The sequence below is a fragment of the Leptodactylus fuscus genome, chromosome 10 (assembly GCF_031893055.1).
Source record: "Leptodactylus fuscus isolate aLepFus1 chromosome 10, aLepFus1.hap2, whole genome shotgun sequence".
In the NCBI taxonomy this organism is placed as follows: domain Eukaryota; kingdom Metazoa; phylum Chordata; class Amphibia; order Anura; family Leptodactylidae; genus Leptodactylus; species Leptodactylus fuscus.
This window is the reverse complement of record NC_134274.1, coordinates 36,163,072-36,185,047: the sequence shown is the minus strand read 5'-3', so window position 1 is coordinate 36,185,047 and position 21,976 is coordinate 36,163,072. Positions and strand designations below refer to the sequence as shown.

The 21,976-nt window shown below is 40.8% G+C and overlaps 1 protein-coding gene across 1 annotated transcript; it reads left to right on the top strand.

Annotated features, from left to right (window-relative positions):
- The first annotated feature begins 13,098 nt into the window (after positions 1 to 13,098).
- On the top strand, positions 13,099 to 17,482 carry ZNF503 (zinc finger protein 503). The gene is made up of 2 exons (XM_075258591.1): positions 13,099 to 13,716; positions 15,493 to 17,482. The coding sequence occupies exons 1-2, from the start codon at positions 13,459 to 13,461 to the stop codon at positions 16,876 to 16,878; spliced, it is 1,644 nt and encodes a 547-aa protein (XP_075114692.1). The 5' UTR covers positions 13,099 to 13,458; the 3' UTR covers positions 16,879 to 17,482.
- Positions 17,483 to 21,976: the final 4,494 nt, after the last annotated feature.

The following is a 21,976-nucleotide window of genomic DNA, read 5'->3' as shown; positions in this document are numbered from 1 at the left end:
GATTATTCATTGCGCTTAACCCCTTGGTGTTCGGCCGCTTACACGCATTCCTATGGGAGCGAGGTATTCGATCAAATACTACTCGCTCATCTCTAATATTTATGTGTATGTATATATATATATATATATATATATATATATATTATACATGATGCAATATAAATTAATAATCTTTATTTATAAAGCTCGGGCATATTCCAAAGCACTTTTATAATTGGGAAAGTGACATATAATCAAATAAGAATCTATATAAAGTCCCCTTAAGACTTTACCTTAAGAATAAAGCTCCTTTAACCTGGGTCAAAAATCAGTTCATTGTTTGCTATTAGGGTTGAGCTAATCTTGAGATTTCCGGATCGATTTTAAAATCCGATTTCTGATCATTTTCCAGCCGATCCCAATTGTGAAATTTGCTTGATCGCCGATCGGGGCCCGATCTTTCCCGAGAGCAATCGCTCAACCCTATTAATGATATATACATGAATAGGGTTGAGCCGATCTTGCGATAACTTCTGACCTTGATCCTGGTGGAAAAGATTGGGATCGGAATTCCAAACACGATCATGAAATTTACTCGGAATCCGATCTTTTTTTCCGAACCCGATCGCTCAACCCTATTTGCTATAGATTATTGGCTCTTGAAACTTGTAAATGTCCAGCTGGATTAATAACTTGCTTAATAATTGTTACCGTAATCTCATGCTCCGATACCAATGTATTATTGGTCAGCGTTGCAATCTTTTCCTATAAACAGGGATCTACCGGGGACAATAATGGAAACTGTGAGGAATGAACCGTCGTACAATTGTACAATAATCTCTTACTAAGGGGCGACACGGCTCAGTGGTTAGCACTGCAGCCTTGTAGCGCTGGAGTCCTGGGATCGAATCCCGCCAAGAACAACATCTGCAAGGAGTTTGTATGTTCTCCCCGTGTTTGTGTGGATTTCCTCCCATTCTACAAAAGACATACTGATAGGGATATGGGGCTCACAATTTACATTTTAAAAAAAATTAAAAATCTCTTAATAATTTCACCCCGTAAATATAATAAAATAAGCTTCGAGAGATTTGTTCTATTGCCGATTGATGTTCAATATAAATAATTTATCTGCTCATGTTGAAGGACCATAACAGATATTTTCCTGTACATATATTTATATACGGTACGATACGCGCACACTGTTACAATGTAGCATCCCCATTTCCATGTTCTATATACTGGTAGAAAAGTTTCATCTGTTCTGACAGCTCCCGGCTGACAAGTAGTTAAAGCCGTTTCCTTGCAGAAAACCCCATAGCAAGCAGGAGGCAGAGAACAGCTCTCAGATCAATGCTCAGTTTGGGGAATTAAAAAGCACTCCACTAACAGCAGTTGGAACATTTCTAACCCATATGTCACCTCAGTGTTTTAAATAATTATATTTGCATGCAGGGAGTGATTCATAAATATGTCAGGCTGGTGAAATATAGGCAGGCATTTCAAACTTTCTATTTAAAAAACATGAATTATGGCCACGAAAAATGTGTTCCCATTTAAGGGTGATACGAAGTATTTGGAGTCTAGTACAGAGACCAATCCATCATGCAGACAATAAAGAGACTTTCTGCCTGACGCGGGAAATTTATGGCTGCCCTTCTCTGCCCTAATAACTCAGGCATTGTGTCAAGAGCTGACAGGCTCTGCGGAAAAACAGCTACCCTGTTATCAATCAAGAGGGCCTTTTACATTTTTAGCAAAACTCTGATCACCCATACACCCTTTTAATGTATATATTACATCATTATAGATCATTCTGCACTTTTACTGCACCTCACTCCCATGATATATGGCTATGGAGGGCTGCTGATGAGTGTGGAGATAAATGACTATGCCTGCACTAATGATCCTCAGGAGGGGAAAATGCCTGTATGCAAAGTGACATTCATTACATGTGTACGTGGGCGGGTACACCACAAGGATGAACATGGTAACCTGTAAGGCTAGGGTCCCCCTTCACTCTGCAAATGCAAAATACAAGGCCTGCAAAAAACACAGAACACGCGTACAACATACATGATGTGTGCTACATGTTAGAAAGCAAACTTGGATGATCTGCTAATGCTATTGCATGTATGGCGGGCGGAGACATAGAAACATATCTAAAGGAACACTAAATACTAATGTATTCATTGTTGCAAATACATAATAGAAGTAGGAATGGGATTTTTAGACTTTCTATCTGTAATCCCTTAAATAGTGGTACAGTTAGTATAGATACTTTGCAGAAATTGCTACTTATAGGGAAATATAGTTTACAATAGGGGGATATAAAGTTTGACATAGGGACCATTTTATCATAAGAACATAGTAATGGTCTTTGTTGAAAACATAATTTGGAAAGGACATGCATGTCTGAAATGAATATTAAAAGGGCAAAAATGTGAAATAAATTAGATACTTTGTAACTGGCCGACATGAAAGTAAGATTCTGACCGGATCTTCGTTGCTTAGACTGATTTGCCTTGGTTACATTTTAGTTCATCATTACATCCAAGACCAGCGATATAAATGCATCAGATTTACTGTCCATATTTTAAAGATGGAATTTATAATATTTATAGTTTTTGTTTTTTTAAAAAAAAAATTGCTTTATTTTAATGGATAGATCTTAGTTAGAAATCTATGTAAATTTAAAAAATAGACTACTACTTGCATAATGTGTAGTGGATTTTTTTTTTTCAAAATATAAAATTCTCAGGGTAGCGCAATTTTTTAATAGGCTTCTCTATTGGACTTGAAAAATACAAGAAAAAAAAATGTACAAAATTATCCAAAAAAAACCTCTAAAACGCCGGACAAAATGCATGTTATATTTAAAATAAAAAATGTAAATTAAATTTAAATTACAGAAAAAAGAAGACAGAACGATGGAGACCTAATATTAATTTTCTGTATTAAATTTTAAATATTATATTTTGAATATTCATCCCAATATGTAATATTAATGTATGATATATATTTAGTATATACGCCATGGCATACAGATTTTACAAATTTAAATATATGCCTTTCACATATTGTATACACTTATACGTGAAATTCGCAATATATAAAGCAAATGCATTTTAGAACAGTTTACAATTTGGATATATATTGAACCTTGTACACATTTAGATCAGATATATGACATGGCTTATGTGAATATAATAAATAGCATTTAACATATATCATGTTTTATTAAGATGGTATCATACATGTAGTGCACAATATATACAATATAATTTAACATGTAACACCTATAGAAAATAGGAACAGGCTGAAAACATACAAAGTAGTATTTAATAGAAATAGAATTATATACTGCATATCGCACAAAGTACAACCCCTATACATGACAATATATAGATTATATGAATGATACAAAATATAATACACATCTTCTAGATCTTTCACTGTATACAGCTTCATTTGCAGGCTATGTAGTTAGGGATACTGGAGGTGCATGTCAGAAATGAGTGTACATGGTAAAGAATATGTAGTCGCAGGCAGCACACCCTGTACATAATTAATAGCAGTATACAGAGTATTACAGAGAATGAATGTCCTTGTTGTGGACACATTTATCTTGTGCGGTTCCAGAAATCTTTGTGACATCATGGTGACAACACTAGCAGTACACAACACACAGGGCTTTCCAGTTTGTCACTAAAGCAGGCAGGGCAGCGGATCTGGGGAAGAGCAGAAAGTCAAGATTGTCTCTTTATTTATTTGACTTTGTGAACTTTTGAAGGATTGCTGTAACTAAATATGTGCTGCTGCTATTCTTCCCCCAGTCAGCCCACAGGCTTCTATAGTAAATAGAGAAAAGAGCCGAGTTATGCTTTGAAATCTCTGCTTTTCAATCAAGCTGTCTGAGAAGAGAAAAGCTGCTTTTTTCACATTGGAAATAAAATGCTAAATGATAACCATAAAGCAATGTCATTGAAGGCGTCCTGTCACTTGTGCTACAAGGGAAAGTGTCAGCCATTCAATAGGTAATGAATAAACAAAGAGGGTTGAGGTGTGAAAGTGGAAGCTTTGTGACATTGCCTTAAAAATCACTGCTTCCACTTTATCTAAAAACTTCTATTCTACTGCAAAATCGATTAGGACAAATTACACTCAGCACAGGGAGAAATACAGTCTGCAAGGCCACATATCATAAACAGAGGGGGCAGCCAGGGAGAAATCTAATAGATCAGATGCAATTAGAAGACTGCCAGCTAGCTGGGGCTGCTCCAGTGTGAAGGAGACGCTGGGTTTTAGGGGGTTGTTATTGAACCCCAGTAATAAGGCAATACAAGGAGGGTGATTGCAATGGTATATATGTGAAATAATGCACCAATGCACACAATGCAATGCTTCTATTATACTGTGGAGCATTCAGCCATTCAACAAATACATGCATTCACCTTAATAGAAATCTCATCTACTCCTGCTTTAAATGACATCATTATACATAGAGATGTGATCTGAATAGTGATAACTATATATATATATATATATATATATATATATATATATATATATATATATACATTAATTTTTTTGCATTCCCTATATAATAAAATATATTACGCCTATACTTTTTTCTCTCTGCACAGGGCATGGAGAGGTACCCTATACAGCAGGGCAGCTCCATGCCTTCCCCCTGCCCAGATTAGGGAGATCCTGTCCAGGCTTTCACTCTCACCAGCCTGACCTGTCAAGGGGATTATCCAAGTAGGAGATTAATAGGGTAGGCGGGCTGCAATAATAATCGTTTTGTTTGATGTGACAACTTTGATAGGCGTTGATTTACTTACAAACTGATAGGCTTTTAATTGAGCGCTTCCATACAGCTTCACATGAAAGGAGAACCCGCATTGAAACAGCTGCCCAGTGCCCTGAGCCTCAATACTGATTAGCCATCTCCACTGTGAATAGTTCAAGGAATTCTCCAACTTTTTTTTTTCTCTCTCCCTTTCCTTCATCCTCACATTTGCTCCAGCCCACTCCTTTCTAAGAGAAAATAAATCATTCCCATTGTGTGCAAATAAAATCGACTTGACAAGCCTTGCTATAGCTGCTAGGTAAAGAGGCCACAGAGCTCTCTAATTAATTTTGCCTTCACTTGCAGCTTTTCTCTCGCTCTGAAATGTTACATTACAATGTTTCCATAAGAAAGCTACCAGCCAAGATCAAACAAGCCTGTGTTAATGATAACATGGAGGAGCAAGGGCTATCTCCAGCCCATGGCGTGCAGATTGCCTAGATCATAATACATGATGGTGATAATCTCCGTACGGCGCCTTGGAATAAGTTGCTGCTATATAAATGAAGAAAAATAGAATATAAATAATACCGTAGAACATGCAAACAAAAATTCTATTAATTACTATAAAGACTGCATTATCCCACCCTAGCCTGCCTCCCCCACAGGAACCAGTTTGTGATTTAAAGATTCCCCATTCCCCTGCATGATCCAGCAATAAAGCCCTTGTAGTGCACATGTCCTTCCTCACCTCTGAATTTCAGACAGCAGCTCTTTCTTTCTCTCCCCCTCCCCTGTAAAATATAAAAAGCCATTCTCACATCTCCCACCACCTTAAGGTAATTAATCTTAAATATTTCACCCCGGGAGGCAGGGCAAACACACCGAGGAAACAGATAGCAGTCTCTCTGGTCCTGTAAGGAAAACAGCTGTTCCAAGCACTTTAATGCAAATGAACACAAATGAAGGGTTCAGCTCTTTTTTTTTTTTGCAGATTTTTACTGCACTTCATTTATCAATTCGACTTGACAACAAAAGAGAGAGAGAGATGTGGGGAGAGAGGAGTAACAGGCTCTATATGGTGTGGGCAAATCCTAGCTGTCAGCCTCCACTCACATCCTTCTGGATTGTGTTATCCTCCTTGCTACAAGGTATACCTCAATATTAGGAAACTCCTAAAGAACCGGTGCAAACTATAGGGTTAAACGCGCTGGCACCAGAATCGCTCATTACTGTGTATAGGATGAAGTATCCTGCAGGCTTGGTCAATACAAGAGGACAAAAAATAAAGTGACCCCCTGTCTGGGGAATGTCGTCTATAGACAGGCCCCAGAGCACTTGTCCAACTTGTCCTAGCCCTCACTTGTCAAAGAGGCTTTATCTAGAGATGACCTCTCCTACTTGTTGTACAATGTGCGGGCCACGGTGTCACTGCAAAGAGAGAGGGAAAAGGTTAACGCATTGCTTTACATGGGGAGAAGAAGAAGCCCAATTATTAATATAGCAGTAGACGTATATATCTGCACTATGTATTGCATATATAATAAATCCATGCAATTGTAGCAGACATGATCACACTCATGCCCATAGAACAAAGCAGCTCTGCTCCCAATATTCAGGCGCCCGCTGCCTCCTAGTCTATCCCTGCACCTACACACTGAAGATGTCTGGGAGCTGTGCACAAGGCAGGTGGAAGGAAGATCTATCTGCTTGCAGCAAGGATCCATAAACAGTTGAGCGGTAATGTGGTAATTGTGAGGGAATACTTAAGAGCTGTAATGAATGGTGGGAGAGTTTTCTTTGATCCAGAGCAATCATTTGTGCAAAGTGTCAGTTTTATTGACATTCCAGGGATTCTCAAGATGTGTCAATCTTAATCCCCCTCCCCCTTAAAAAAAAAAATCACTCTGAGCTGACAGCAGTGTGAAAGCCTAGCCAGGGGTAATAGAGAGGAGCAGTAGCTGAGTACCTGAGCTCGATAAAGCATCTGCTTGATCACGGCTGCCTCCATTTACCATACAATAAGCATATGTGGATGGGAACAGGCAAGCATGTATATTGTATGGCTGCAAACAGGCAAGCATGTATATTGTATGGCTGCAAACAGGCAAGCATGTATAGTATATGGCTGCATAGGGTTAAGTGTGCACATATTACCTGCCACTGGCACTCTGTATACTGTCAGGTCTGGGCTCCTGGGGATGAATCTGACCAAGGACAACATCTGTATGTTATACATGGCTAGTGTCCGCCCACACTCCAGAGATATACTGAGCCCCTCTATACAGTGCCCTCTCCCAACATACCGGACAATGAGGTGCCAAGGTGCACGCATGACCCTGAAGTGACCCACTTTAACCCTCTGAGTGCCGGCTGACCCTTAAACCGCACCGCTGTCCTTCTACCGCTCCAGAAAGGATTTGCCTGTGTGTACGTTGCCCGAGGACTGCATATAAATTGAGTTTAGACTGTGAACGATCTATTTCCTTAAAGTGAATGACTCTTTTCAAACGAACAGTCTTCTCCCCCCTTCCTTCTCCCTCTCTCTCTCCTTCCCTTCAAGTCACACCAGCCTTGTAATCAGCAACAAAAGCTGACATAAATCAGGAGCGGATTGACAGAGGCTGACAAATAACTGACTGATGGCGCTGGAGTCACATTGACAATTGATGGAGGGGAGGAGAGATGGAAGGTGAGGGAGGGGGGGGATGAGGCTGCTCTATTGGAAACATGTGACTCTCACATTCCCCGGCCTTCGCATTGGTCTCATGGTGTCATCACAAGCCTCATTGGCCAAGCCTTCCGCAATTCTATGGTTCTAGGACGAGCCGGGCTGCGGAAACAACGCGGGCGGGTGAGACCTGAAGCCGGATCCGATAAGAGCAGCCTGTATACTGGGTGTCTGTACAGGGTATATATAGGAAGCCACGTACTGACAGGCTGTATACTCGGCTACTATACCAGGAAGGACTCCTGTCCTTACATGACATCAGTGTGACTGGAGAAGCTTCCAATACAGCCACAATATGGAGATCTCTGCTATTAAAGGGGCTTGAGAAAGTAAGAGAGAGGGGAAAATGCAATAAAATAATGATAATAATGACTCTCCTAATAATCTGAATGCTGTCTCTATGGCAGTGGTGATATTATGTCCTACACTACGGTCGCTGCCACCGCCATCTTGTGCCCCATGTGCAGACATCACCAATGACTGGCTGCAGAGGTCATAAGGGTGTACAACAAGTCAGGGTAAGTTCACAGAGTCTCTTGGTCCGGATTTTGAGGCCGTATCCACCTCAAAATCCTGACCAAAAAGATGGCTCCCATTGAAATCAATTGTTTTTTCCGGACCCATTTTGTTCCGACTCCCGGAAGAAGAAAGCGACATGCTCATCCTTGAGGCCAATTCGCCTCGTGACCTGAACACATTCCCTCCCAACTAGTCCAAAAAACCCCGTGTGAACTTACCCTTACCACTGCAGGACAACACTAGAGCTACAAGATCCTTTATTTCCCCCTTTAGATTATTTTCTTTTTTTTTTAGGCCACAGGGTGTAAATACGGAGCGATTTACAGTCCCTGAACAATGCCAAAAATATGCGCAGCGGAAATGCTGTGATTTTCACGTTTTTTTCCCCAAAGCACTTTTTCACTGTGGCCCACTACGTATTGGCCTGCGTATTACAGTACCTGCAAAGTGGATGGCATTCTGGCTAATCCCATTCACACAGTGCAGAAAAATATAATTTTGGGGAAATTAAACCTATGAAAACGCTTGGGTTTTCCATATAGGTGCAAGAGAGACAGAAAGTCCGCAGATGAAAACTCAGTGGACTTTCTATGAAAAGCGCAATGTGTTTACCACGGCGTGTTTTTGCAGAATGAGGCTAAAGCTCCACATTTCAGAAACACAGCAGAAAAAAATGCTGCGAAAACGGATTGAGATTTTTCCGTAGCATTTTCATTGTGTTTTGTTGAGTTTTTCTTTTCGGCCTTTGTTCCCTTATTACACCTATAGGGTGCATGCACACTACGTAACGCCGGGCGTGTATGAGAGCTGTACACGCCGGCATTACGGCAGACTGCCGAACACTTCCCATTCACTTCAATGGGAGCGCTCGTAAACGCCGCTGTTACGAGCGCTCCCATTGAAGTGAATGGGAAGTGTTCGGCAGTCTGCCGTAATGCCGGCGTGTACGGCTCTCATACACGCCCGGCGTTACGTAGTGTGCATGCACCCATAGGGAAATCTCCAGCATTTCCGCAGGTATAATTGACATGCTGTGATTTTCAACAACGCAGTTTGCCGGCAGCAGATTTTTTTTTTTGTGCAATGTGTTGATGGGATTAGCCAGGTACTGTAAAACGCAACGTTTTTGCAACATATGGCTTTTTTTGCTGCAGGTTTTGCTGTGGTTTTTTGAGCCAAAGCCAGGAGTGGTCTGAGCAGATGGGAGAAGTATAAGGGCTTCCTCCATATTTTTCATACCTTCTGTGGCCACTACTAGGACATTTTTTCTCTGTTCTTTATTTACTTTTTGCTGCATTTTTTCTTCTCCTATTAAATATACAGAGAAAGCGCTTGTGATTCCACAGCTAAAATGAACATATTGTGCATTTCTATAGCTCTTTTTCCACACTGTTTGGACGAAATGAACCAAAATCTCCTCCTCTTTCCTGATACTGCAAAATACAGACCTTTTTATTCGTTGCAACCAAAAATGCTGCATTTTTGCAACCTGGGGCCTTGGCCCATATTGCAGAAATGCAACATTTTTTGTTGCTGCTGAGATGCAGTAAAAAAAAAGTGCTGTCTTTTTAGGCTGGGGCCCCACATTGCAGAAATGCAGCTTTTTTTTGGTGCAGATTTTGTTGCGTTTTTTTGAGCCAAAGCCAGGAGTGGATTCAGCAGACGGGAGGAATATAAGAACTTCCTATATATTTCCCATTCCTTATGTAGCCATTCTTGGTTTTGGATCAAAAAACCGCAACAAAATCTGCAACAAAAAAAGCTGCGTTTCCGCTGCGTGGGGCCTCAACCTTACACGGTGTCTTGGCCTGAAGCTAAGGAAATGCAGCAGAAGACAGCACTGTGTTTAACAGTACTAGCAAAGTGAATAAGATTTTGTTTAATCTCCTCCATACAAAAAGAGTTGTAAATAGCTGAAGTTTTCACAGACACACATATGCATCCAATATGTTCAATCTAGTTGTGAAATCATGAGCGCTTTACCTATAGATTTTATAGAGGGGAAAAAACGCAGTTAAAACTCAATGAAAAATGCAGTGGGAAAAAAGACATGTTGCTTCATTTTTTCCACAGTGTTTTTTTAGCTGCATTTCAATATGTGGCGCCTTACCCCTCATTCACATCTGCGTTGGTATTCCGTCTGGGGGAGTCCGCATGGGGACCCCACCAACGGAATACCATACGCAATTGCAAGCGCTGTGCAGTAAAAGCACACTGATCCCATAGACTCTAATGGGGTCCGTGTGCTTGCCACGCGCTGCCCGTCTGCCTGTTTGCATGTTCTGTGCGGAGATCTGGCAGCAAGCACACGGACCCCATTATAGTCTATGGGATCCGTGTGCTTTTACTGCACAGCGCCTGCAATTGCGTATGATATTCCATTGGTGGGGTCCCCATGCGGATGCGAATACAAACGCAGATGTGAACGAGGCCTTAGGTTAAGGCTACACATGTTGGAAACTTAAGTGTTTTTGGCTGATGAGAAAACCTAGCTGAAAAAATTTGCATCTGACATTGCTGGCAAATATTATGAGATTTTCTGTTATCTCATCCACACATTGCAGAAACACTGCATTTTCAAAGATGTGAACGTTTTTGCAAAAACACAGAATTTTAATTTTACCTGTGGAAACGCTGCATTTTCTCCACAAAGTTATATGTCATTTTTTTCAGCTGTGCCTCTGCAGTGTGTCACCTTAGTCTAAAGAGATATTCCAGTCATAGCAGGTTACCCCATTTGAAAGTATAGGGGCTAATCTTCAAATTGGTGAGGGAATGACTGATTGGAACCCAACGAATAAGGAGAACTAGGCTACGTTACTTGACCAGACAGTACACCCCACTCCAGGCATTGCAAATGCCGAAATGAACATAGCTGTGCGCCCTGTTTGCCATATGATTAGTGGGTGCCCAAGTGGTTGGACCCCCTGACCAATCTCACAATCCTTTAGATTGGGTTATCTTGCTCTGACTGCAATACCCCTTTAATGTAGTGCAGGCAAACATGCTATTTTCTCATCTGCATTGGAATAATGACAACTGGCCTGTCCAGGTATCTAGTACCCAAGAGTAATGGTCAATGATTTACATTACAGATGATCATATACAATAAAGTCAGAGGATCCAGACGATCACAGGGATCTGCTGATGGTGTGACTGTATGAGGACAGCTGTTTCCTACAGTCTCTAAGGAGCAACAAAACTCAAGTATGCCGAAAAAGCTTTCCACATCTATCTATGCCCCTATGTCTATGACAGAAGACATGTCACCCCGGCCATTGAAAAACAAACACTGATGTTGAAATGACAGGTCACAGTTACAACATGGCTGTCAACTTTTATCTCCTTTGTGTGAGAGCTGTAAAGGGAATGTATCATCGGATAATAACATTACTTATATCAGGTTTTAATTAGAAACTTTTTTTCATTTTTTAATGTTTCCATCATTCCCTATATATCAAATCCTAAAGTATTCCAGTATTCACTCTAGCTACAACAGCAGTATACAACATAACGAATGATTGTTTCTTGTTTCCTAAAGTGTATGTTTCAACTTGGCTGTATAGACTGGGGTAGATTCAGCAGAGTCATCTTGTTATCAGTAGGGCACGGGTAGGGAACCTTGGCTCTCCAGCTGTTGCAAAACTACAACGCCCAGCATGCATACTTGCTCTGCTGTTCTTGGAACTGCCATGGAAGTGAATGGAGCATGCTGGGAGTTGTAGTTTCACAGCAGCTGGAGAGCCAAGATTCCCTACCCCTGCTGTAGTGGATACCTAGAAAGAGCAGGACAGCAAATTTATACAGTAGGCTCACTTAGTAATATTTAGTGCCAAATTATTCATTGTTCACATCTGCACCCCAGTGTACCGTTGTTCTGGTCCATCGGAAGACCAAAAGAACAGGGTGCTTAAATTGCAGACACCAGCAGTGCCCAACAGATCCCACTGACTATAGGGGAACAGGTGCCCGTTCTTATAAACTGAAACTGCCGAATGAAAAATTTGGACTTGCAGCACTTTTTCATCACTATGGCAGAGTTTCTAAACGGAGACTCTGACATAGATGTGAACCCAGACCTAGAGATAGGCCTGAACCTGGGACCCAGGATTTAGACTCCGTTTATTGTAGACTAGAATCTGTGCAAAGACAATTTTTAATAACAATATTTAATTTACCGATTCCTCAACGCCCCCAATGTGATACTTTTCGGCCCCACCAATGACCGGTGAAGCCAAACGCGTTTCCACCGCGGCCTCTTCTGCAGCTTTTTTTTTTTTAGGAAAAAACCCTGCAAAAAACCCCAAAAACCTCAGCAGAAATGCACAGTCTATGGGGAAAAGGCATTTCCGTAGGTGAAATTAACATGATGTGTTTTTCATCTGATGCATTTTTTTTCTTTCTATGTTGCTTTCTACGGTGTTTTTTCTGCATGGATGAGATTATATCATTTAATTTGCTGGGACACTAACATGCAGCATACTGTACAATGTGCCTAAAGGTCCCCATAAAGCTGCGTTCTATTGGTATTGGGGTACAGGGTGCCCACATATGTTATGTATACACCTGATAACTTTAGTGCTGTCCTTTTACAGTCTCATGATAAATGACAACTTTGTTTTCCCAAATTTCCTATGTATAAAGCAGCAGGAATCATCGACACGAGCTGCCATGTGATCTGCTGCGATCTGCTTCTGTTTGCAGCCCCTGATCCTAATTGTCTGGTCGTTCTCTGTAGATCCGGCGATTACTCAGGCTGCTGTGACCTGACATCACTGCATTCCAGATTTAGGGGTGCGACCGGTGACCTCTTCTTCTTCCACTGTAAGGAACGGGGAAATGCGGGAGAGAAAAAAACCAGTGCGGTAGGGAACGTGAACCGTAAAATGTAAACTAAAGCCAACGCTTTGAGCAAAGAGGCGAAACCACCAGGAGGAGGGAGCGAGGGGGGGATCAGAAAGAAAGAGCAGAGCATTAGAGGCAGCGAGAAGGGGGACGTCACATCCCCTTGACCCTCCAATCACCTCGGGGTCCTATTTGATTGGAAGGCGGCAAAGGCTTTAATCTCAGCTCTAATTCAGACGCTTTTGAAGTGAGTTTGTCTGGCAGAAGTGCGGCTGCTGCTCACACTGCGCGCTCTGCACCAGGAGTGGGCGCTGGGACCGCGGCTCCTGCGGAGGATCGGGCTGCGCGCGCGGAGGATACGCGACTGGATTGTACATTACTACAGCGCCGGGCATTACACGGATATATCTGCTGCTGGATACAGCCTGCACTGGCCGATCTCCTACCGACGTGGACTAGATACTGCGTCGGACGATCTGGACTGGAATCGTTTACTTACGGGAGCGATCATTGTCTTATCCGTCAGGGCAGAAGCTCCGGGGTGCTTTTCCCCCAACCTCCAAGTCCTCCCAATGCCGGTGCGGGGGACATGATCTGCTCGCCATTGGCTTCTGCAAGTCGTGTGAGTCCTGCAGCCCGGGAAAGCGGAGAGAGCTCGGGGACGAGAAGCGGCTTAGCCTCGGCTAATACCCGAGCCTTCGTGCACCCTGTGCCCCCCAGTGACCCCCTGCGCCAGGCCGGCCGCCTGCCCATCAAAGTGCTCAAGATGCTGACAGCTCGCAGTGGCCACATCCTGCACCCCGAGTACCTGCAGCCCCTGCCCTCCACCCCGGTCAGCCCCATAGAGGTAAGGAGTCCCCCCCCCCCCTGATCTTACCCTCTAGCAGTCATGTCTGTAATACGTGGTGGAGGGACATCAGTTAGACCCCCGCCTGCTGCAGCAGAGGACAAGCCCAAATACTGGCTCTATGGTCTAGGGCTCTGTCCACACCTGGCGGCTGTTGGGCTCTGCATGAGAAGTGTAGGAAACTAATATAGACTATATATACACTATAGATGTCCAATACTGAAAACACATTCATGTCCATCAGCAAAAAGAAGACCAGGAATCGATACAAGAGACCAGAATATAATCTGTTATACTCACTGCTGTAGCTTTAGCGTGTTACTATCTAATGTATTATCTTATTATTGTTATTATATGACCAGGTCACATCAGGTTATTAGATTATTATTATATTACTGCAGCACCATCACATTTACTATATTATTATTATTATTATTATTATTATTAATAATTTATTATATATTCCCATGTCACAGTTAGATTTATATGATTAATTATTATTATTATTACTATTTTATTATATTGTGTAGCTGATTAATTATTGTAATTGATGCTCATACTATTCCTTTACCTTTATAATCAGTAGCGAATAACAAAGTGTAAAAGTCATCTCAGTACAACTAATAGCCGCACAATCTGTATCTGCACTGACAGCTTTACCTCGATTTAGTGCAAATGCTGCTATTACAATAGTGTTTGCCTTCATTAGCAATAATTAATAAAGTAATCACTAATTACAGCACCATGTAGTTTTGAGTTAATCTATTTTTAGTTTTAATATATGTGAGATTATTGATAGTTGTACTGGTTTTAGTAATATTACATATGGTAAGAGATGCCCTATTTTGTGTGTGTGTATATATATATATATATATATATATATATATATATATATATATATATATATATATATATAATATTATCTGTCCTAATTTTGGTAATATATTATATGTACTATTAGTATTAACTGTACTATTTATAGTGCTATGTAGTATTAGTAATATCTGTACCATTTATAGTAATAGTGTATATGTAGTATTAGTAATATCTGTACCATTTATAGTAATAGTGTATATAATATTAGTAATATATGTAATATGTATAGTAATATTATATATGTACTATTAGCTGTACCATTTATAGTAATATTATATTGCATTAGTAATATCTGTACCATTTCTAATATTCTTATATACGTACTATTAGTAATATCTGTGCTACTAATAGTAATATGTACTATTAGTAATGGCTCTGATGTTATCCTATGCTCTAATCTCTTTACCACTATTGCTATTTATCAATAGTAACCCCCAATATTATCAGTCCTAAGATTTCCTGATATTAGGGAGATCATCTATAGCCGAAGCTGATGTCGGCCCCTATAATAGGACAAGCCATATAGATTATTCTCTACTTGCTGGAGTGTAGGATATCACACAATGAGTTTACATGTTTGTTGGCCAGGCCGCTGATTTGCAGTGAGGACCCTCTCTAGTGACCCCTGGGCTCTGCACTCACTTTGTGGATACCAGGGATATCTGACATATGGCGGATTCTCTAGTACTTGTTCCAGGCAGTGCAGATACATAGGGTGTGATATTTGCGGGTGTATAGAGGGACTTGCAGTTGGGTCACCTAGTTATAATGTGGGGGAGCTTGTTTTTGTGTGGCTCCTATCCGCCTCCAGGTGATGACAGGATGAGGGGGGGTCTATGGGAACAGTCATATCATTTGGGGTAACATGTAACTAAATCTATTCTCCCTCTCCCACCATAGCTGGACGCCAAGAAGAGCCCCCTCGCCCTCCTTGCCCAGACCTGCTCCCAGATCGGCAAACCGGACCCCACACCGTCCAAGCTGTCCTCGGTGACCGGATCCTCTGCGTCCGCTGACAAGGAGGCGAAGTCCGGCCCGCTCAAGCTCAGTGACATCGGCGCCGAGGACAAGTCCAGCTTCAAGCCCTACTCCAAGCCCCCGGATAAGAAGGAGCCCTCGTCCGGGGACAAGTCCGGATTCCGGGTGCCCAGCGCTACCTGCCCTCCCTTCACCCCCAGGACTGGCAGCCCCAGCTCACCTCGTACCCCGCCGCCCTCCTCCGAGACCAAGAGCTCCGGGGACCTCGCCGACAAGAAGGAGTCGGAGCAATGTGTGAAGAGCGGCCAGTCGGAGGGCAGCACGCACGGGAGGCTGAGCGCAGAGCTGCCCCAGACTCACCCGGAGGCCGCAGCGGGGTGTAAGAGCCTGTCTGCCGCTCCTTCTCCCACCCCGGCCTCGTCCTCGTCCAGCTCCTCGGGTTCAGTGCTGGGCTCCGGCCTCGTAGCTCCGGTGTCTCCCTATAAGCCAGGACACACGGTGTTCCCTCTGCCCCCGGCCGGCATGTCCTACCCAGGGACACTGAGTGGAGCCTACGCCGGTTACCCCCCACAGTTTCTGGCTCATGGAGTTTCTCTGGACCCCACCAAGGGCAATTCTTTAGTGGGAGCTCAGCTGAGCAGCCTGGGGTGTTCCAGTAAATCTGCCGCCTCCAGCCCCCTGACTGGGGCATCACCTCCCTCTGTAATGACTGCCAGCCTGTGTAGAGACCCGTACTGCCTCAGCTACCACTGCACCTCCCAGCTGGGCGCCAGTGCCACCTGCAGCCACGACCTTAAATCAGGATATCCACTGGTGTACCCCAGCCATGCTCTGCACGGGGTCTCCCCGCCCTCTCTACCCGGGCACCCTCTCTACCCTTACGGCTTCATGCTTCCAAATGACCCCTTACCCCATGTATGTAACTGGGTATCGGCCACAGGTCCTTGTGATAAGCGCTTCTCCTCCTCCGAGGAGCTGCTGGGCCACCTGCGGACACACACCGCCTTCCCAGGAGCAGCGGACAAACTCTTACCCGGGTACCCTAGTTCTTCATCCCTGGCAGCGGCTGCCATGGCCTGCCACATGCACATGCCACCCGCAGGGGCCTCTCCCAGCCCTCTAACTCTCCGCAGCCCTCACCACCACCCCTTGGGACTAAGTAGCAGTCGTTACCATCCATACTCTAAAAGTCCACTGCCCTCAGGGGGCGCCCCAGTGCCAGTGCCTGCAGCCACAGGACACTATTACTCGCCATATGCACTGTATGGCCAAAGACTTACCACAGCATCTGCTCTAGGATACCAGTGACTTCCACCGGGGGGCGCTTTCTCTTGGACATTACAGAAATAATTATGGTTTTTTTTTGTTTGTTTTTCTAATGAAAACCTAGATTTGGTGTTCATCTGAGGACTGGATCCATGGACACTTATTTATTTATGTTAGCTCCAAGCAGGACGCCTCATAAAGTGCATTTCTGGATAGGTAAAGTGACAATTCCCCTATGTAGTGTATTACAAGACAGGGACACAGTAAGGCATCATCCTCTCTACATGTTACTTATAAGAATGACTGCTTTTCTTGTATTGTATCTTATTTAATGTCCCTCCAGAATCTTCCTCCTCCATCCGGTGCATGTTTCTTACTAAACAGCCAGCAGTTTGTCACCATTTCCAGTTGCAGTTATTTTTAAGGTGTAAACAGTAAAACAAAAAAAGGAAGAAATTGGTATTTTTTGTATGTATTCTGGGAGTAAAAAAAAAAACACAAAAACAAATTTTATTGCAAAAAAAAAATCCCTAACTTGCCTTATTTTGTTCTGTCATTTCCACCCTCCAGCGGTCATTCTGCATCTTGTACCAAACTCACAGTGTATTGCTTTCCAATATTAAAAAAGAACATTATATTTGCTTTACATACGACTCAGTCTTTATTTGTTCTGGGCAATGCTTTTCTATGGGCGGCTGCATTTAGTACATAGGATAGATCTAATGTCTCTGGATCATGTGCAAAGAAATAAGACCCGGTTCACACGTGCAGTTTTTGCTGCTTTTTATTTAGACAAAGCCAGGAATCAATACCAAAAAGAGAAGAAATCTGGATATTCCCTTTGTCACTGCCAATAAATGCGATCCTGACATAGTTTAAAAATAAATATTAATTTAAAAAAAATTCATTGAAGGCTGTGCCAAAAACTGCATGTGTGAACGTAGCCTAAAAAAGAAATAGTAAATTCTTGTAATAACTGGACCATTCCCTTTATATATAAGTGTGTAATATAATCTGGAACGGAGAGGAGGGTGGAGGGTTTCACAAAATACACGGATGACTCTTGTGTGTATATATATATATATATATATATATATATATATATATATATAGTAATTTGGATAAAGTCAAGTATATGTACATAATATACTTATGCATGGAATAATATATATATATATATATATATATATATATATATATACATACAGCCTAGAGATGTAATAACAATGTTAGTTTTATGAGACAAAGTGAATATTTTGTTTTCACTGTCTTGTATCATTTGGTGTACAGAGCTGTATACTAAAATGCAAGGGCAGGATTGCTGTGTATATAATATGTGTACACTGCTAAATTATATATATATATATATATATATATATATATATATATATATATATATATATATATACTTTATGACACATTTATTGTGTATATGCATACATTTATAGATATGGTGTACGTGTGGGCAGTGATTTGCCTATGGTTAGATACATTGCATACATTATAATATATATGTGAATGGTCTGCCTATGAGTACATGATGCATTTCCCAAACTCAGGGCATTCTTAGTCAGTTCCTTTGCTAGTGATAGATCTGATCACAATCATTCAGGAAAGTGAAAAGAATCCTTCCTGGGGGGTATTATTTTAGGTTAGCAGGAAATTGTTCTTGTGAAATCCTCCTGTATGTAAATTTTATTATATATAATCTATCTATATATAAATGTGTATATGTGTGGGATTTACAAACTGTAGAATTTTCAAAAGGACAATGTCCTGAGAATATAATGTAAAATGAATGTATTATCAGGCAGAGCCGCCATAGACCGAGGGGTGATTGTACTAAACTAGTTCCATGTCCCGATATAAACGCTTGGACGTGTCTGCAAGGCATAGCCGAGGGTGCAGCGGCCATTGCTGGGACAGGGAAGGGCAAAGGACGGGATAAGAAGGGACCAAAGCTGGGCACAAGCCGGGCTCCAAGGCTGCAGAATACACAATCCCTCCATGCTCAGGCGCTTAATACCTGCACTTCATAAATAGGAAAACATCTCAGAATCCGAATAATAAAATAGTCTATCAGTTTATTTAATAAAAAAATAATAATAATTATATATATATATATATATATATATATATATATATATATATATATATATATATATATATATATATAGGCAGACTAGGAAAGTCAGGAAATGTAAACATCGGGCACAAGATATAGTAACCAATACACCATATAATTACTAATAACTACACTGCATTATCTTGCAGCAAATCCATCGTCTTCTATCTATAGGAAAACTGAATACTTGTTGCTATAATAAATAAGCATTCATTGCATGTACTCGCTGGTTCACTTTGTCCAGCTCCTAGCTGATTTATCTAATAATAATAATAGTAATAATAATAGTAATAATAATAATTAATAATAATAGTAATAATAATAAAAATAATAATAATAGCAATAATAATCATTATAATAGTAATGATAATATGATACCATGAAATAGTAATGAGGTTATGATGATAATATCAAAATATACAATTAAGCATACAAAGCCTAAGTATCATTGCACAAACTACAGAATGTGTGTTGATCTGTGTTACACACGAACACACATATGTATATATTTATATGTATATATAACCTTTGTGTAGAAACACATACCTAACTTTGTGTTCCCTACAATATCCGATCTATATATGTTCTTATATACTATGCTCAATAATCAATTCTACAAATACATCTAAAACCCGATTACAATAATGGTTAGACAGTACACTTGTATACAACTGTATCCTATACAATTCTTGGACATTTAGAAATTTAATGATATGTATTTGGAGGTATAAGATAAAGGAGAAAGTTTAGGTGCGGCCATAGTGGTTATGTAACTATATTTACCAGCCCTGTATATATATATATATATATATATATATATATATATATATATATATATATATATATATATATATATAGTACTATCCATCATGCCCTATACATCATGTATGTTCCTTGTAACGAATGCTGCTGCCATCTCCTAGCATTGAGTCCTGCCCAGCCCATAGACGAGCAATGTATCAGCCCTTCTATAAAGTACTAAATATTTTGCATAATATAATTTTTTCCACCCCGAGACAAATCGAATTGTGTTTGAATCTTTTAAACTGTCTCCTTCATCCTGACAAGATGACTTAAAGATAAGCTGACAATTCTGTCACAAATCTTCAGTGTCAAATAAAAGCGCAAATTAATGATCACAATGAAATGAATGGACGCCTACAGGAACCTGCGAGTGCAAATACTTGAAAGAGTCTTAAATGGATTGCAATTATATACACGTCCCACTTTCCTGCTCATCAAGTCGTTTCATTTAGGAGGTGTTTTTTTTAAAAAAAAAAAAATTTTGCAATTGTATTTTATTTTTCTACAAAATCTATTGATTTGTAGGGCATGGAAGATAAAAAAAAAATAACTATACAATGCCATTGCTGACACTGGATATCAAGCAAGAAAAGCAATGCAATGTGGGATGAAGCCAGGACCACACATAGATGTTAGATTCCCATCTTAAGTACAGTTTTCACCTCTTACAAAAATTGCATTATGTTCAGGGAAAAATTTCTCCCGACTTTTCTTTTTCACCACTAGGCGTCGCCACTAAACTCAACACATTGCAAGGCTTCTGTACAGACACTGCATCTGCTTGTAAGAAGACTGAAGCCTGCAATCTTGGAAAAGAGATGCCGTTTTATTCTTCATTATTATTATTAGTAGCAGTTATGGCTTGCTATTAATTGTAAGTAAATGCGCCATTTTGTGAAGGCGCGAAAAAGTTTCTATTTTCTGTAACATTGAAGTTTATGATAGACAGTGAAAGAGGGGGAGAGAAAAATAGTCTTTGAGAGTGCGCGGGCTAATAAAAGTTTAATGACCTCTCCAAGATGTACTTTATTTATTTTCCTACTGATATTGATAGGTGATATTTCTCTCCTGCCAGGCTTGGTTTGTAATTCCACTCCAATTCATTTTTCTAGAGTTGGAAACAATCTCTGATCTATAACAAGGAAAGTGTCTTCAGATAAATATATTTAGACAGATAAAAGGAGATGATGTGTTTGTTTCCAGAAAAGACAGGCTTATCTGGCATGTAATTCCAAACCCCATGAACATCCATATAAATTGCAAGCAAAGAAAACAATCGTCTCCGGTGCGTCTTAGGATGGGGCGATCTTATCAGGGTTTCTGGGAGACAAATTCAGGCTCCTGAAATTGTTAGTTTATCCACACTTAAATCTTGTGTTTTACAGGAATAATTCTTCAGATCTAAAGAAACCGTAAAAACCAATCCTGAAATATGTTATCGCGGGCTATTTTTTAATCCCCCTCTTCTGTGGCCTACACATAGTCGTCCTATCCTTCTCCTACAAACCGATTTCACTTCTGTTTGCCTTTCAGAGTGCAAATACTGCTCACAAACAATGCAAAAGTGTGGAATGTCTTATCGGCAAGATCTGCAGGAAGGTGAAGTGTTTCTATTATGTTGCAGATTTTCCAATGCAGAATTGCAGGTTCCATATTACAATAGCAGCAAAGTGGACGAGAGTTAAACAAATGTATTCGTTTATTGTATGCCAGTTTTCTAGCACAGCACAATAGGCCTACATTTGACTATAGATATCAGATCTTGAAAATTTTTAGTGATGATCCTCTAGTGTGTATGGGCCTGAAATGCTTCCGTGATAACAGGCAATACACAGATCAGACAAGGGAAGATTGTTCTTGTCCATTCATTTTGTTCCTTTGAGAATTGAGCAGCACCAGTGGTGTCTGTCAGCCACTTGTCTAACTCTATTCTATTATAATAGCAGGCATGTTTATAACCTTTATTAAACTGAATATTCACACTTCAGTATTATTTTGTACTTGGAACATAATTAAAACCTAACTGTGATCTGATTGATATCACAATGTATATTATGTCCCTTTTCTGACCCCTTCTTAGACATAAAGCTCAGTTCTAAGCACTTGTCTGCAGCGAGCTCCACTGCTCCCCCTAGTGGCGGACAGAATTTTACAGTTTACTGCTATATCTTTGTAAGGGATTTTTCTACTGAAACTTCAAAAAGAGAGCGC

What these genes read in the sequence shown, in the direction of transcription:
- ZNF503 (XM_075258591.1), top strand. Translation starts at nt 13,459, where the DNA reads ATGATCTGCTCGCCATTGGCTTCTGCAAGTCGTGTGAGTCCTGCAGCC. An exon ending in CCCCGGTCAGCCCCATAGAG is followed by an intron (nt 13,717 to 15,492) that starts GTAAGGAGTCCC and finishes CTCCCACCATAG; the next exon opens with CTGGACGCCAAGAAGAGCCC.